Here is a 15,852-nt window from a genome sequence, read left to right on the forward strand (position 1 = left end):
AACGAGCCATGTCTCAATTCATTCTATTCAGTGCTTTCTGAGATATAGAGGTGCAAAGTTTTTCTGTTTTTCCAAGATGGCGGCCGAACCCCGTGACATATGACGTCATAATTATCATTTAAAAAATGCTACAGGTGGGGTTGCACCTATGGCGAAAATTTCCTTTCGATCGGACCAACGGTTGCAGAGAAAATCATATTTATTCTGTGCGGACAAACAGACAGACAGACAGACAAACAAACGGACTCAAATGCAATACCTTCTTCCTCTGGCGAGGGTAATTATAATCGTACAGTAGGCTGTGCCCAATCATTGGAAAAGGCCTACTCGATACTCGCACATATAGCAGGATCCCCTTTTGAACGTCTTCCTTTCCCATTCCTCTCATACTCCGTTACCCCTTTCTGAATCCAGTTGATAATTACACTCCTCCTCCCCTCTCTCTTTCCAATGCACACGTAGATGGCCCTCAGCAGTTACCAAAGTAGAATGTCGATATTAGCCCAACTATTATAGCACTTTTTATTTCCACATAAAAAAAACTTAACATACAAATAAGTTGTTCACAGCCAGCTTCAGACAACCTGAAAAAAAATGTGCACACCAACCATTCTCTCATCACAAACATCAGAAATACTGTTGGTAAACAGAAGGAAGAATGTGCAATATACAGGGATGTTGCCTGTCGACTCAAAATGCAAATATAAATTGTACACAAACGGAAATGATCACCCTTCTCTCCACAGATCGCACAGCACGAACGTTGGGATTCATTCCATCCATCGACCAATGGGTGGGTACATCGTCACAGCCACAGGTTCTCATGACAGAATTCAATGCACAACCGGATACAGGACGTGCTTAAGGCAAATCAAACGGGTCTCGAGGAAGCAGGTGCTACGTGGCGTATGGCTCACAAGCCCATGCAATTTCAGTTAAATAGAGTTGGGGGAGTAAGGGGGAGGGCGGGAGAGGAAAGAGGATCACATTCGCACAAAGTAATTGAAAACTGGCTATTTCCTTTATCTTTTTCATCAAAGCAGCTGATGAGGTCTCCTTGTAGCTGGAGAGAGTCCTCGGATGTAAGGCTGTTTCGGTACAGGACCTTGCCTCGAATGCGCTATAGGCTTTCGTCGCTCTCCGCAGCGTGCAGTTGGACGTCCTCGCCGTCCGTCATGGTCGCTTCCTCAAAGGCTTCTGGAAAAGAAAGCTGAGAATAAACAGGCCTCGTCATCGTACTTCCATTCTTTTGAACCTTCAGGTTTTATCATCCAATTATGATAAACAAAAGACATCCAAACAATAACGAGAGAGACGTCGCAGAACACCTTGGCCTGCACGGTCTTGAGAAAAATGACAAGGGAAGGGTCTTTTTAACTCTTGCTTTGCGTTGCTGAGCACGATCGACGTTTCCTTTATGCTGCAATTTTGCCTGAATCTCGATATTCAACACAGCATGAGCGGCAAATTCATTGGTCGAGGTGGCGTAATATTTTGTCCAAGTACTGCTAAATTGACGGTTTTTGGAAGTGCCGACAAGGCGACTTGCATTCTAGTGTTCAAATATGTAATTATATTTTAATAAAAGAAAGATTGTAAAGGCTGTAGAAAAAAAAAAAAAAATTCCGAAAGTTTACCGCCGTTGATGCACCGTCTTTTACACCATCTTAATTAACATGTTAAATTAGTTCATGTCTGCTATTTGTGCCCTTTATGATGTCTCCAAAAACAAAGTTTCCTGTTGGGAATGATTTTCCATGGTTTTATTTATTTGTTTTTTTATGTTGAAAACTCCAGTCATGGACTATATAGTCCTCATCAAGGCCAGGCCTTAAATAAAAGAGCTACATTGATAGAAAAGTGAAGAAAGAGGGAATAGTCGAAGTTTTTGAGGAAGTAAAAAAAAAAATCTGCTTTTTGAAAAGGGAAAGGTCGGAAGTGTTTGGAAATACCTGGGAAGGTAAAGAGTTCCAGAGTTTGGCAGTGGAGGGGAAGAAACAAATTATTTGTGATACTTTTAGCTAAGGACCAGAAAGATCTATTAGTGGAAGAAGATGAGAGGTTGTCACATTTCTTTTGGACAAAGGAATGCTTCGCCTCACGAATAACATGTTTGCAATGATTTCTGGCAGATACGAAGGCTGAATGTGAGTCGGAGGAAGAAGAGTTTTTCCATGTCCCTTATACCGCATCCCTTGCATGAATGGCTGCGGAGGAGGAATTGTTGAACGAAGAGTTGGTAGGAGAGGTAAACTTGAAAGAGAAGGTGATATAAGCCTCCATTCCTGCAACAATAACCTCAGCTATATGTTCAGCAGAGATAGAGGAATCGCCCGAGCAGAGGCAGTTGTCTTTCCAGGGAAAGTCAGAAAAGAAGTTTCGTAAACCAGTCCAGTCCGCACTATTGAAATTCCAGTACTGGCGTTTAGTCGGAGCAGAAGGAGTGGTGCTAAGTAAAGTGATGTTCACAAGATTGTGGTCAGAAGAACCAATTGGAGGTGAAATTGTGTAGCTGTAACGCAACAGATTGGAGGTGAAGAACAAATCCAAAGTATTGGACGAGTGTTCACGACGATCTGGAATATGGGTAGGGTGGTGATAATTTGTTCCAAATCATTGAGAATGGAAAATGTAAGAGCTTCAACTCCCCCAACATCCGTGTGGGATGATGTCAACCACTCCCTGTGGTGCACATTGAGGTCTCTTAAATAGAGAAATTCTGCTTGAGGGTGTTTGGATGTCATGGCCTCATGGCAGGAATTATGATAGTCAGAGAAAGTTATGAAGTTTATAGAGTTGGGAGAGCAGGAAGTGAAACTGTGAAAAGTAGTGATGGTCGGGAGACAACTCTTAAACAAGATGATATCAAAGTTTGGAGATTCGAGGTCCACAAGGCAGACAACAGGTGTGTTGATGTTGGAGTGGACACACACTCCTCCTTTGAAGTGGAATTGTGAGTGAAGGTTGTAGTCTGAAATGCTATATGAGTTAACAAGAACATCATGTGACAATTGGGTCTCAGGGAAGCAAGATATCAGGAGAGGAACTTGATATATGATGTTCAACAGAGGAAAGATTCAAAGAAAGGCCACAAATGTTGATTCAACAGGCAAGGACCTTGGGAGGGACCGATACTACTACTGACTGAGCCCCCCCCCCCCCCCCTCTCGTTGGCAGCAGACAGGTAGGTCACCGGAGATTTTTCGCACCCCATAATGCCAGGATCTAGGGACCATTAATGTTTTGGACTTTTTAGGCCTCCGCCGACGAAGTCGCCAGAGGCATTATGTTTTTGGGTTGTTCATCTGGCTGTCCGTCTGTCCGTCCGTCCGTCCATCTGTGATAGGTTTTCGTTACCGCAATAACTTGAGAACGGCTGAAGATCAGAGGTCATGTTAAGTTACAATTATTTCGTTACTGCAATAACTTAAGAATGGTTGAAGGGATCTTATTCAAATTTGGTGCAGGTATGGATAATGAGGTAAAGATGAACCGATTATATTTTGGGGTCACAAGGTCAAAGGTCAGAGGTCATGTTAAGTAAAAATTATGTTGCTGCGCCAACTCGTGAACCAGTGATGGGATTTTGAACAAACATGGTGTAAGTATGTCGGATGCAAAGATGAACCGATTGGATTATGGCATCAAGAGGTCAAAGGTCAGAGGTCAGAGGTCATGTCAGGTAACAATGTGATAACTTGAGAACAACTGAAGGGATTTACATCAAACTTGGTACAGGTATGTATAATGATGTAAACATGAACCGATTACATTTTGGGGTCGAGAGATCAAAGGTCATGTGAAGTAAAAACTATGTTGCTGCACCGACTTGGGTAGATATAGAATGGAAAGGGAAATAGAAGAGATAGAATGTAAAGGTGAGGAGTGAAAATGAGTAAGAAAAGTGTATGATGAAAAGTTTATGATGTTTGTTTACAAAAAAAGAGGTTGAAGCTAGCCCGGTAGCTCAGTTTAAGTGAGACAAAAAGTAAGACCAGCAATTCTGACACAGAGAGTGTAAGATGGTTCCGGACACCACCTTAACGCTCCTAAGTCCGAACGGCAGTTCTACTCTGAGCGGTTGCTGTGTACAACCTACTACCTAAAAAACCGGTCCAACGGGATGGGTGTTTCTAGGATACACCATCTCCTTACTGGATGGCCGTTGGATCTCGAAGGTAGCTCATCAGCCCTTTAACAGGTATCATTTTTAGTCCTGCAGGGTGTCACAGAGAAGCAAGAGATTAGGAGAGGTACTATTATTAGGGTGGCAGCCAGTGACAGGTTTAGTCACCGACAGGCAGGTTTAGTCACCGACTACCCGACCATGCGGCAGGTAGCACTGGGTTACATGTTACCAGTGGCAGTCAAGAGACTGACCTGACTGAAAATCTGCCACTTTTGACATTTGACGTTTTGAGTGACTGATGTTTGGTTGTCAGATGCAGACAAACTTAAATCATTACTTTACTCCTCAGTGCGCATGCGCAGTCAGGACGAGATTCTGTACAATTTGCCAAATTCAGAGGCCAAAGCTCTGCTAAACTGCAGGTTCGTGTTCCAATTCATGCTCCGATTAGTGTCCTACAGTAGACCGAATCGTTTCGGTTTAAAATATAAAGTTTAAAATGCCCGGGGTAATTACGATGACCACTGACCGGATTCGATGTCCATCTCCCCTGCAAATTCCTCGTCATCTGGCAGGTAACGTTTATCGATGGCCTCTTTGATCTGGTTGTTCACTCCTTTGGGGTCGAGGTCCATTGCCCACGAAAAGTTCATGAGAGCCAAGTGCGTAAGGCCAAGCTTTTTGTAAACCTACGAGCACAGTGAAGACGCCATTGCAACCATGGTGTGCTGCACACAGTTTAACAGCGGAACCGTTTCAGGCTTCAAAACGTCATTAAACAAATAAATACCTTTCCAATCAGGAAGTACACCAGGGATTCTTTGGGCACAATCTCCTTCAACTCATCCAGTTCCTCGAGTGCAGCCTGAAAAGGACACGAGTCAGTTTGACCAATCAATTTGACAATGCACGTGTACCAAGGTCATTCATCTTCCACTTTAACTTCAGTACGAGTCCAGGTTTGTAACCTTGTACTTCTCAATGGAGAAGAGAACGGAGGCGCGATGAAACTTGCACAGAGGGTTCTTGGGATCCAACTCGATCGCCTTTGTGAACGTTTCCAGAGCGGCTTCAGTTTTCTTTTGTGCATGTTGTACCTGCAAGTACAAGCAGCACCACAAGACAGCGGACTCGTATTCAATTCACATGGGAAAGGTTTTGCCACGTGTTTTTTTTTGTGTTTTGGCCATTTGAAAGTGAGGACAAAAAAAAATAATCGGAAAACACCCTTTTTTTTGTATGCAAGGTCGAGGCTCGTGTAAGAGCTAGCATTGATCACAAAAAGACAAACTGACATATAAAACATACAACATATGATAAAGGGAGCGGGAGAACAATATGGAGAACAGAGACATCGGGAGATCTGTGGGAGGGAGAGGGCTTGGGGGGAGGAGGCATGGGAAGGGTAGGCGGGGAGGTAGTTGGAACCACCTTTAAAACCACCTCTAGAGGCCATTTTTCCCCACAGAGCAGGGGTTGGCCTTTTTCGGGGACGTTTGTGTCCTTTTTGAAGCAATGTTTTACGGCCGGATGCCCTTCCTGCTGCCAACCCTGTTAGTCACCTCTTGCGACACACAGGGAATTACCAGTGAACTGGTACTCAATTTGAACTGGTACTGAGGGAGTTCATGGGGGTTACACCATATCCCCAGTTCATGGGGATATGGTGTGAGAAATGGAGAAGGTGAAAGGATTTTGGAGTTTGCTGATGGAGCTGATTTGTTGATTTGTAACACTCAGTTCCAGAAAGAGGATAATAAGCTTGTTACATACACGTCAGGTGGGTCGACGACAACCGTTAACTACCTGATGGTGCGTAAGGCGAGATAGGGGGCACCTCCAGGACACAAAGGTGATCCCGGGGGAGGAGGCTGTTTCACAGCACCACTTGGTCGTCTGCGACATAAGGGTGAAAGGTGCGAGGAGAGCTCGGCGGGTGAAGCACCAACCGAGAATGAAGGTGTGGAGGTTGAAAGAGGTGACAGTGAGGGAGGCATTAAAAGAGAGGCGGAGTATGGTCGAGGATGATGTGGTTGAGCTTGAAAGTGGTTGGATGTCAATGAAAGATAGTCTGTTGGGAGCCGTTGGTGAGGTATGTGGATGGACAAAAGGACCACCGAGGCACTCGGAAACATGGTGGTGGGATGATGAAGTTGGAAAGAGGATTGACGAGAAGAGGAAGAAGTTCAAGGAGTGGCAGAAGACGAAGGGTACGGGGGCAAAAAAGGAAGAGCATGAAAGTTATAAGGCAGCCAAGAAGGCTGCAAAGAAAGAGGTACAGACCAATCAGCCTTCTCCCAATTATCAGCAAAGTCATGGAATCCATCATTGCTTCGGATATGAAATCTTTCCTCTTCTCCAATGGCTTGATCTCTGATCATCAATTTGGTTTCAGACCAGGTCACTCTACTCTGGACATGCTGCTTCTGCTGTCTCAACAATGGATGGAGGTCCTCAATGCCAAACAGGAAATTAGAGCTGTCTCTCTCGACATATCACGTGCCTTCGATACGGTCTGGCACCCCGCTCTGCTCACCAAACTCTCCTCCTTTGGTATACATGGAAATCTCCACGCATGGCTAGCGGACTTCCTCTCTAGTCGTCGTCAACGTGTGGCCCTGAATGGGTTTCTCTCATCTTCTCTTCCTGTTCAGGCTGGAGTTCCCCAAAGCAGTGTTCTGGGCCCTGTGCTTTTTCTGGTCTGCATCAATGATCTCTCTGACTCTCTTGAAAATCCTCTCTATCTCTTTGCTGATGACTCCACTCTCTGCCGCTCCATTCCTCATCCCTCAGATCGGCAGTCTGCAGCCTCCTCACTCTCTGCAGACCTGGACAAAATCACAGACTGGGCAAACAAGTGGAACATGTCTTTCAATCCTGACAAATCTCACACCATTACGATATCTCTCCGAAAAGACCGACTGGACAACCCTCCCATCTACTTTCTGAATAATCCTCTCCAAGAAGTTCTGTCACTCAAGCTTTTGGGTCTCACTATCTGCCATGATCTTTCCTGGGAAAACCACATTTCCAAGCTGGCCTCCAAAGCCAGTCGCCGACTGGGCATCCTCCGTCGTGCGAAGTCCTTCCTTGGCACACCTGAGCTCCTCACCAAATACAAGGCTTTCATCCGCAGCTCAATGGAGTACTGCTCTCTCCTCTGGGCTGGTGCTCCTGCCTCACACCTAGCTCGTCTTCACGCTGTTGAAACCAAAGCGTTCAGAATCATTGGAATCTCCCGCGATGACGCTATCTCCGAGGGCCTTTCACTTAATCACCGCAGGCAGGTTGGTGGTCTTTCCCTCTTCTACTGACTCCTCTCCGGCCTTGCTCCCCCAGCTCTCTCTGGGCTCTGTCCCCCAAATATTCCTGCAGGTCGCACAAGATCTGCCTGCAACCCTCTTATGGTTAAACTGCCAAAATCAAGACTCTCTGCTCACCTTCACTCCTTCATTCCTCTTTTCTCCCGCCTCTGGAACAAACTCCCTCACTCTGTTTAATCCCACTCCTCCCTCCAGGTCTTTAAAACGGCTGTTCACCACCATCTCTTATCTTCCCCAATCCAAAACCTTGATCTTTTCTACCCCCGCTAATTTCACCCCAAATTCACTTTTTTTAGGTGACTTTTGACTTCTTTCCTGGAAGTCCTTGGTGTCCTTGCGTTTTATACCTATCCTGCCTCCCCCCCAGGCCCTCTCCCTCCAAAAACACCTCCCGATGTCCCTGCTCTCGAATGTTGTGTTTGTGTGCTTCCTCCCCTTCTCTCCCCATCTTGTCGACCGCTCCCCATTTTATCCACTTTGTTTGCTTGTTTGTTTGATTTGTTTGTTGTACACCGCTCCTTTCCTATGCCACCTCCAGGCATTGCAAATCGTCATTGCCGGGCACCGAAGGGGGCTCGGCAGTGACGCACGCTGAAAGAGAGTACTCAGTTTTCACTCTGGTTTCTTGTTGTACACCGCACCTTTCCTATGCCATCTCCAGGCATTGCAAATCGTCATTGCTGGGCACCGAAGGGGGCTCGGCAGTGACGCACGCTGAAAGAGAGTACTCAGTTTTCACTCTGGTTGTTTTCTTGTTTTCTTTCTTTCTTGGTTGTCCGGACGATATCTCAGCCATCCTTTGAGCTAGGAAGCTGAAATTTCGGCACAGTAGTGAGCAAGTCCTTTGTCAAATACGGTATTTTTTGTTTTTTGAATAATCAATTAATTGAGGAGTTATTTAATTATTAGCGTTTAATTAAGTACTTATTTAATTAATTAAATTTCATTTATCTTCTGACCATTATTAACTCAGGCACCTTTTGAGTTAGGAAGCTGATATTTGGACATGCCAATGACCAGGTGATTTGGCTGCAAAGGATATTTTTGATTTATTAATTAATCAATTAATCGATTAATTATTTAATTATTCGATTAATGACAAAAAAATTTTTTTTTTTTAAGTTACAGATTCTGATGAAATAGTGGTAGTTTATGTGTTCTCTGACCAAATTGATTAATAATTTAATTTTTTTATGATTATTATTTATTTATTTTCATTATTAATCATTTATTTATTTTCTTTCTCATTTGGCCAATATCTCAGGCACCTTTTGAGCTGGGAAGCTAATATTTGGACATGAGTGACCAAGTGATGTGGCTATCAAGGATATTTTTGATTTATTGATTAATCATTTCATCTATTAAGTATTTATTGATTAATCGATTAATTATTTATTGAGTAATCAATTAATTATTTAATTTTTTATAAATGACTTATTTAATTAAATTTCTAAAAGATACATCTTCGGATGAAGCACTACTGGTTTAGTTATGCGATTAGCCAATTGATTATGAAAATATTTTGTGATAATCTTTTATTGATTTTAATTATACAATTAATCAATCAATTAGTGTACACCTCTCCCTCCCAATGCAGCCTCAATGAGCTGCACTGCGGTATTGCCGGGCGCCGGAGGCGCCCCGGCAATGCCGCGCTGCAGCATATTTAATTATTTGGCATGGGGCGGTGTACTTTGAATGTATGTGTACTTGTTTTCTTGTTTGTTTTCTTTCTTGTTTTCTTGGTTGTCCGGGCGATATCTCAGCCATCCTTTGAGCTAGGAAGCTGAAATTTCGGCACAGTAGTGAGCAAGTCCTTTGTCAAATACGGTATTTTTTGTTTTTTGAATAATCAATTAATTGAGGAGTTATTTAATTATTAGCGTTTAATTAAGTACTTATTTAATTAATTAAATTTCATTTCTCTTCTGACCATTATTAACTCAGGCACCTTTTGAGTTAGGAAGCTGATATTTGGACATGCCAATGACCAGGTGATTTGGCTGCAAAGGATATTTTTGATTTATTAATTAATCAATTAATCGATTAATTATTTAATTATTCGATTAATGACAAAAAAATTTTTTTTTTTAAAGTTACAGATTCTGATGAAATAGTGGTAGTTTATGTGTTCTCTGACCAAATTGATTAATAATTTAATTTTTTTATGATTATTATTTATTTATTTTCATTATTAATCATTTATTTATTTTCTTTCTCATTTGGCCAATATCTCAGGCACCTTTTGAGCTGGGAAGCTAATATTTGGACATGAGTGACCAAGTGATGTGGCTATCAAGGATATTTTTGATTTATTGATTAATCATTTCATCTATTAATTATTTATTGATTAATCGATTAATTATTTATTGAGTAATCAATTAATTATTTAATTTTTTATAAATGACTTATTTAATTAAATTTCTAAAAGATACATCTTCGGATGAAGCACTAGTGGTTTAGTTATGCGATTAGCCAATTGATTATGAAAATATTTTGTGATAATCTTTTATTGATTTTAATTATACAATTAATCAATCAATTAGTGTACACCTCTCCCTCCCAATGCAGCCTCAATGAGCTGCACTGCGGTATTGCCGGGCGCCAGAGGCGCCCCGGCAATGCCGCGCTGCAGCATATTTAATTATTTGGCATGGGGCGGTGTACTTTGAATGTATTTGTACTTGTTTGATAAATGTTCGCTCTTTCACGAGCCTCGAATCTGTACACAAAAAAAAAAGAAGAACGTAGCAAAGGTGCAGGAGGCATGCAGGAAAATGTTCGGAGAACGCTTGGATTTAGAAGAGGGTCAGAGAGCGGTATTCAGGATTGAAAAGCAGATAGCGAAAGAGAGGTGTGATGTGATGGGGGTGAGTTGCTTGAAGGATGAAGTGGGACAAATCGTTGTGGACCCAGATGGAATTAAAGGAAGATGGAAGAGATATATGGAAATACTCTTGAATGCAGAGAATGAATGGGATGGCAACATAGAGAGTAACCCAGTTTTAGGACCGGCAGATAAGATAACCGAGAAGGAAGTTGAGGAAGCGATAAAAGCAATGAAGAGTAGAAAAGCGGGAGGGCCGACGGGAGTTGTGGGAGATATGTTGAAGGCAGCGGGAAATTGGGGTGTGAAGAGAATGACAGAGATCTGCAATCTGGTGGTGAAAGAAGGCCGCATTCCAGTGGATTGGGAACTGAGTACCCTCGTCCCTCTATACAAGGGGAAAGGTGACCCACTGGACTGTGGCTCGTATCGAGCGATAAAGTTATTGGAGCATGGAATGAAGGTATTGGAAAGGGTGTTGGAGAGGAGGATAAGGAAGAAAGTGAAGATTGACGAAATGCAGTTTGGATTTATGCCAGGAAGAGGAACGACAGACACGCTTTTTATTGTGAGGCAGTTGCAGGAGAGGTACATGGAGAAGAGGAAGAAGATGTTTCTTGGGTTTGTTGATCTGGAGAAAGCATTCGATAGGGTTCCACGTGAAGTAGTGACATGGGCATTGAGGAAGTTAGGAGTGGAGGAATGGTTGATCAGAGTAGTGATGGCAATGTACAAAAGAGCGCGCACAGCTGTAAGGACGAAGGACGGGAACAGTGGTGAGTTTGAGGTGAAGGTGGGAGTGCATCAGGAGTCGGTACTAAGTCCATTACTATTTGTAGCTGTGATGGAGGTACTGGCTCGGAATGTAAAGGAGGGTTTACCGTGGGAGTTGTTGTATGCAGATGATCTGGTGTTGATTGCAGAAAGTATGGATGGACTGAAGGAGAAGATGAACAAGTGGAAGGAATGTATGGAGACAAAAGGTCTGAAGGTGAATATCGGAAAAACAAAGGTGATGGCAAGTGGTAAAGCATGTGGTGAGGTGGAAAGAACTGGGAAGTGGCCATGTGCTATGTGCAGGAAGGGTGTCGGAGTGAACTCCATTAAATATACAATGTGCGCTGAGTGGGTTCATCAAAAATGTAGTGGTTTGAGAGGGTCATTAACCAGTGTGGCAGCTACATTGCACAGATTGCACAGGTAAGGTGTGCACAGAGGGAGCTGCAGATGGAGGAAATGTTGAGTTGGATCTTGGAGACGGCGTGAAGCTGGAAGGTGTGAAAACAGTTTGTTACCTCGGAGACATGCTGAATGGAGAAGGTGGATCAGACTCGGCAACGGTTGCTCGAGTGAGATGTGCATGGAAGACGTTTCGGGAACTGAGTGGTGTGCTGACGAGGAGGGGAGTGTCGTTGAAGCTGAAGGGAAAGGTGTATGCTGTATGTGTGAGAAGTGTTATGATTTATGGGAGCGAGACATGGGTAATGAACGTAGAGCAGCAACGAAGGCTGGAAAGGGTGGAAATGCGAATGGTTCAGTGGATGTGTGGAGTATCGTTGAGAGAGAGGAAGCCAAATGATGAATTGCGAAAGATGATGGGAATAGAGCCTGTGATGGATGCTGTAAAGAGAAACAGTTTGAGATGGTTTGGTCACGTGTTGAGGAAGGATGAAAGTGACTGGTTGAGAAGAGTGATGGAAATGAATGTGGAAGGAAGTAGAGGACGGGGAAGACCGAGAAAGACTTGGCTAAAGATGGTCGAAGAAGAAATGCGGGCAAGGGGGTTAACAAGAGGAGATGCAGAAAATCGGGCAAAATGGAGAAGATTGTTATGGGGACCGCAAGGCTAACCCCCGCTCTTGCAGGGAAAATGGCCTTAAAATGCCTGTTGTTGTTGTTGTTGTTGTTGGTACTCAATTTGCCGACCTCGGAAGGATGACAGGCTGAGTCAACCCCCCCTGGCGTTAATTCAGCGATCGACCGGGATTCGAACCCAGGATCCTAGGATCCCAAGCCGGCACCCTAACCGCTAAGCCAACACTAGGCTTGGGAGAGGGAGAGGTAAAAGAGGTAAAAAAAACTTGTAAAAAAAAACTCCAAAAAAACCACATGGACACAGCCAGGACTTCCAGGAAAGAAGTCGGTATTTCAAAAAAGTGGATCTGGGGTGAATTAACAGGGGTAGAAAAGATCAAGGCAAGACCCTTGTGGAAAGCCTGGTACTCACCACGCCAACATGACATAGCAGCACAGAGTTCTGGGGGTTGATACTGAGGGCTTTGCGAAAGTGCACTTCAGCGAGGACACACTTCTCTTGTTTGAAGTAAATTAATCCTAAGCCATACCTGGCGAGAAAAAACAAGCATTCAGAAAGATGACGAAACTCCCATCAATCGGTGTGATGCGACAAAGTGCATCAAACAGAGTATGCTTGGCATGGCAAATCAGACGTCCTGCGCACACAGGAAGTGTACCAGGCATTGTAGTGGCGTGGGCTGATCCGCACGGCATTGCGGAAGCACGGCAGAGCCTTATCCAGCTCTTCAGTTAGCACCAGCTCATGTCCCAACAACGTGTACGCATAGGCGAACGTAGGATCAACTTGCACAGCACGTTTGAAGAACTTGATGGCCACGTCATGCTCACGCTGTAGGCTGTAACAGTTGCCCGCCACGCACCATGCCTAGCCGGAAACACACGCCAACGAAGAAATTCCACCGCTTGCCCATTCCCTTACAATGCAATTGGTTACGGCTAAGCTCGAGTGGAATAACATATGGGAAGGGGCTTGGAGAACCACGAAATGGCCGGTGGGTTAGAACGCGCACTGTGGTGCAAAAGGGCCCAAGACAAAATGTCTTCTATACAAGCCATTGCACGAACCAGCAACCCACATACAATACACCAACACACACAAAGAGAAGTAATTCCAGGTAAAATGAGTACATGTTCTCCAAATGTGACGAGGTTTCCTGGAATCCAGCACAATTCCCAAGAAAGCCAAGTCTGACCTCACCATTGAATGCAAGATAAGAAATAAATTTGGACACTTGCGGTGCCAACAAGCACCACGGTTTACTTCCTGTTCGGGTTACCTATTAACGCAAAAGCCTCACCTTTGTGATGCCATCAATCTTTCCCACGTCGTGGGCTAACTTCATGGAGAATCTTTATTTTTTCAAGCAAGTGCACTGCAAGACTTGGTACAGACAGTACCGGAACAGCACCGTGCCCATCAAGCACCTTTCTCTCTCCACACAACCTGGGTCGACCTGTTGGGAGTCTCCGATAGGAGCACGCAGCTCACGATGCTGGGATCTCAGGTTCAAATGCCATCTTGTGTGTTCATTTGCTCAAGGTATGGCAGAGGAAACAGTGTTGCCTTTCAGCAAACAGCCGAAATGGGGAATAAAAACCCAACTTGCTTCCAAATCAATCATCCATTTTTACTTCTACCTTTTCATAAACATTGAGCGAGCAGGCCCAAATTCATACCTGAGGGGAATTTAGATCCATCTCGGTAAGTTCCTGTGCCAAAGCTGAAAGGGCCACGTCCCGCTGGAGGTGCCACAATGTTGTGGAGTAGATCTCCATGCCCTCCATGTAACGTGGGTCAAGATAGCGAAGCTCCCCGAACACCTTCTCCGCCTGAAGACACACAAGACCACGACCATTTGATGTTCCGGAAGGATGCATCTCAAACGAATTGGGTACAAGCTCACAGACCATTTATACAAGTTGCCTAGGTTGACTGAATTTTCTAATGAAGAGGGAAGAGTTGATAGTAGTGGGTTGATTTTTACCTCCGCCACCGAAGGTGGATGGAGGTTATGTTTTCACACCTGTGTCTGTTTGTGAACAAGATATCTCAAAGAGCTGTGGACGGATTCGGACGAAATTTGTCAGAGATGTAGTGTATGTGACAAGGACGAAATGATTAGATTTTGGTGAAGATCCCAATTCAGCTACTAGAATTTTAAAGTGATTTTTCACCATTGGGAGATTAGGCCAAAAACGAGATATAGCAGGATATCTCAAAAAGTTATTGATGGATTTGGACGAAACTTGGTGGACTGATTGGGTGTCTGACAAGGACAAATAGATTCGATTTTAGTGAAGATCGGAATATGGATTCGGATATGAGAATTATTTAATTTTTCAAGTGATTCTTCACCATTAGGAGATCGGGCCAAAAACGATACGTAGCAGGATATCTCAAAAAATTGTGGACGGATTTGGACGAAACTTGGTGGACCGTTTGGGTGTCTGACAAGGACAAATAGATTCGATTTTAGTGAAGATCGGAATATGGATTCGGATATGAGAATTATTTAATTTTTCAAGTGATTCTTCACCATAAGGAGATCGGGCCAAAAACGATATAAAGCAGGATATTCCAAAAAGTTATTGATGGATTTGGACGAAACTTGGTGGACTGATTGGGTGTCTGACAAGGACAAATAGATTCGATTTTAGTGAAGATCGGAATATGGATTCGGATATGAGAATTATTTAATTTTTCAAGTGATTCTTCACCATTAGGAGATCGGGCCAAAAACGATATATAGCAGGATATCTCAAAAAGTTATTGATGGATTTGGACGAAACTTGGTGGACTGATTGGGTGTCTGACAAGGACAAATAGATTAGATTTTAGTGAAGATCGGAATATGGATTCGGATATGAGAATTATTTAATTTTTCAAGTGATTCTTCACCATAAGGAGATCGGGCCAAAAACGAGATATAGCAGGATATCTCAAAAAGTTATTGATGGATTTGGACGAAACTTGGTGGACTGATTGGGTGTCTGACAAGGACAAATAGATTCGATTTTAGTGAAGATCGGAATATGGATTCGGATATGAGAATTATTTAATTTTTCAAGTGATTCTTCACCATTAGGAGATCGGGCCAAAAACGATATATAGCAGGATATCTCAAAAAGTTATTGATGGATTTGGACGAAACTTGGTGGACTGATTGGGTGTCTGACAAGGACAAATAGATTAGATTTTAGTGAAGATCGGAATATGGATTCGGATATGAGAATTATTTAATTTTTCAAGTGATTCTTCACCATTAGGAGATCGGGCCAAAAACGATACATAGCAGGATATCTCAAAAAGTTATTGATGGATTTGGACGAAACTTGGTGGACTGATTGGGTGTCTGACAAGGACAAATAGATTCGATTTTAGTGAAGATCGGAATATGGATTATGAGAATTATTTAATTTTTCAAGTGATTCTTCACCATTAGGAGATCGCGCCAAAAACGATATATAGCAGGATATCTCAAAAAGTTATTGATGGATTTGGACAAAACTTGGTGGACAGGTGGTGTGGCTCACAAGGAAGAATCGATTCAATTTTGGTGAAGATCTGAATATGCATTCGGATACGAGAATTATTTAATTTCTTAAGTGATTCTTCACCATTGAGAGATTCTTCACCATTGAGAGATGGGGCGAAAACCGATATACAACATGATATGTCAAAAAGTTATGGATGAGTTATGACTAAACTTGGTGGACCGTTTGGGTGTGTGACAAGGAAGAATCGATTCAATTTT

General features: G+C 43.2%; 1 protein-coding gene across 5 annotated transcripts in view; it reads right to left on the reverse strand.

Moving 5' to 3' along the window:
- Window positions 1-508: 508 nt before the first annotated feature.
- The window catches only part of CDC27 (cell division cycle 27), a 61,142-nt gene continuing 45,798 nt past the window's right edge, over window positions 509-15,852 (reverse strand). For 2 of the 5 annotated variants that reach the window (XM_068119684.2, XM_078779627.1), the window contains exons 14-20: window positions 13,775-13,927; window positions 12,754-12,962; window positions 12,507-12,624; window positions 5,098-5,226; window positions 4,920-4,994; window positions 4,659-4,818; window positions 509-1,210 (exon numbers count right to left, since the gene is read on the reverse strand). In XM_068119684.2, coding sequence (XP_067975785.1) covers window positions 1,188-1,210; window positions 4,659-4,818; window positions 4,920-4,994; window positions 5,098-5,226; window positions 12,507-12,624; window positions 12,754-12,962; window positions 13,775-13,927 — 867 coding nt within the window. In that variant the 3' untranslated portion in view covers window positions 509-1,187. The remainder of the gene's footprint in view (window positions 1,211-4,658; window positions 4,819-4,919; window positions 4,995-5,097; window positions 5,227-12,506; window positions 12,625-12,753; window positions 12,963-13,774; window positions 13,928-15,852) is intronic. The other 3 variants (XM_068119683.2, XM_068119685.2, XR_013623771.1) reach the window with 2 other exon arrangements.

Source organism: Myxine glutinosa, chromosome 6, assembly GCF_964187855.1.
Source record: "Myxine glutinosa chromosome 6, kmMyxGlut1.1, whole genome shotgun sequence".
In the NCBI taxonomy this organism is placed as follows: Eukaryota; Metazoa; Chordata; class Myxini; order Myxiniformes; family Myxinidae; genus Myxine; species Myxine glutinosa.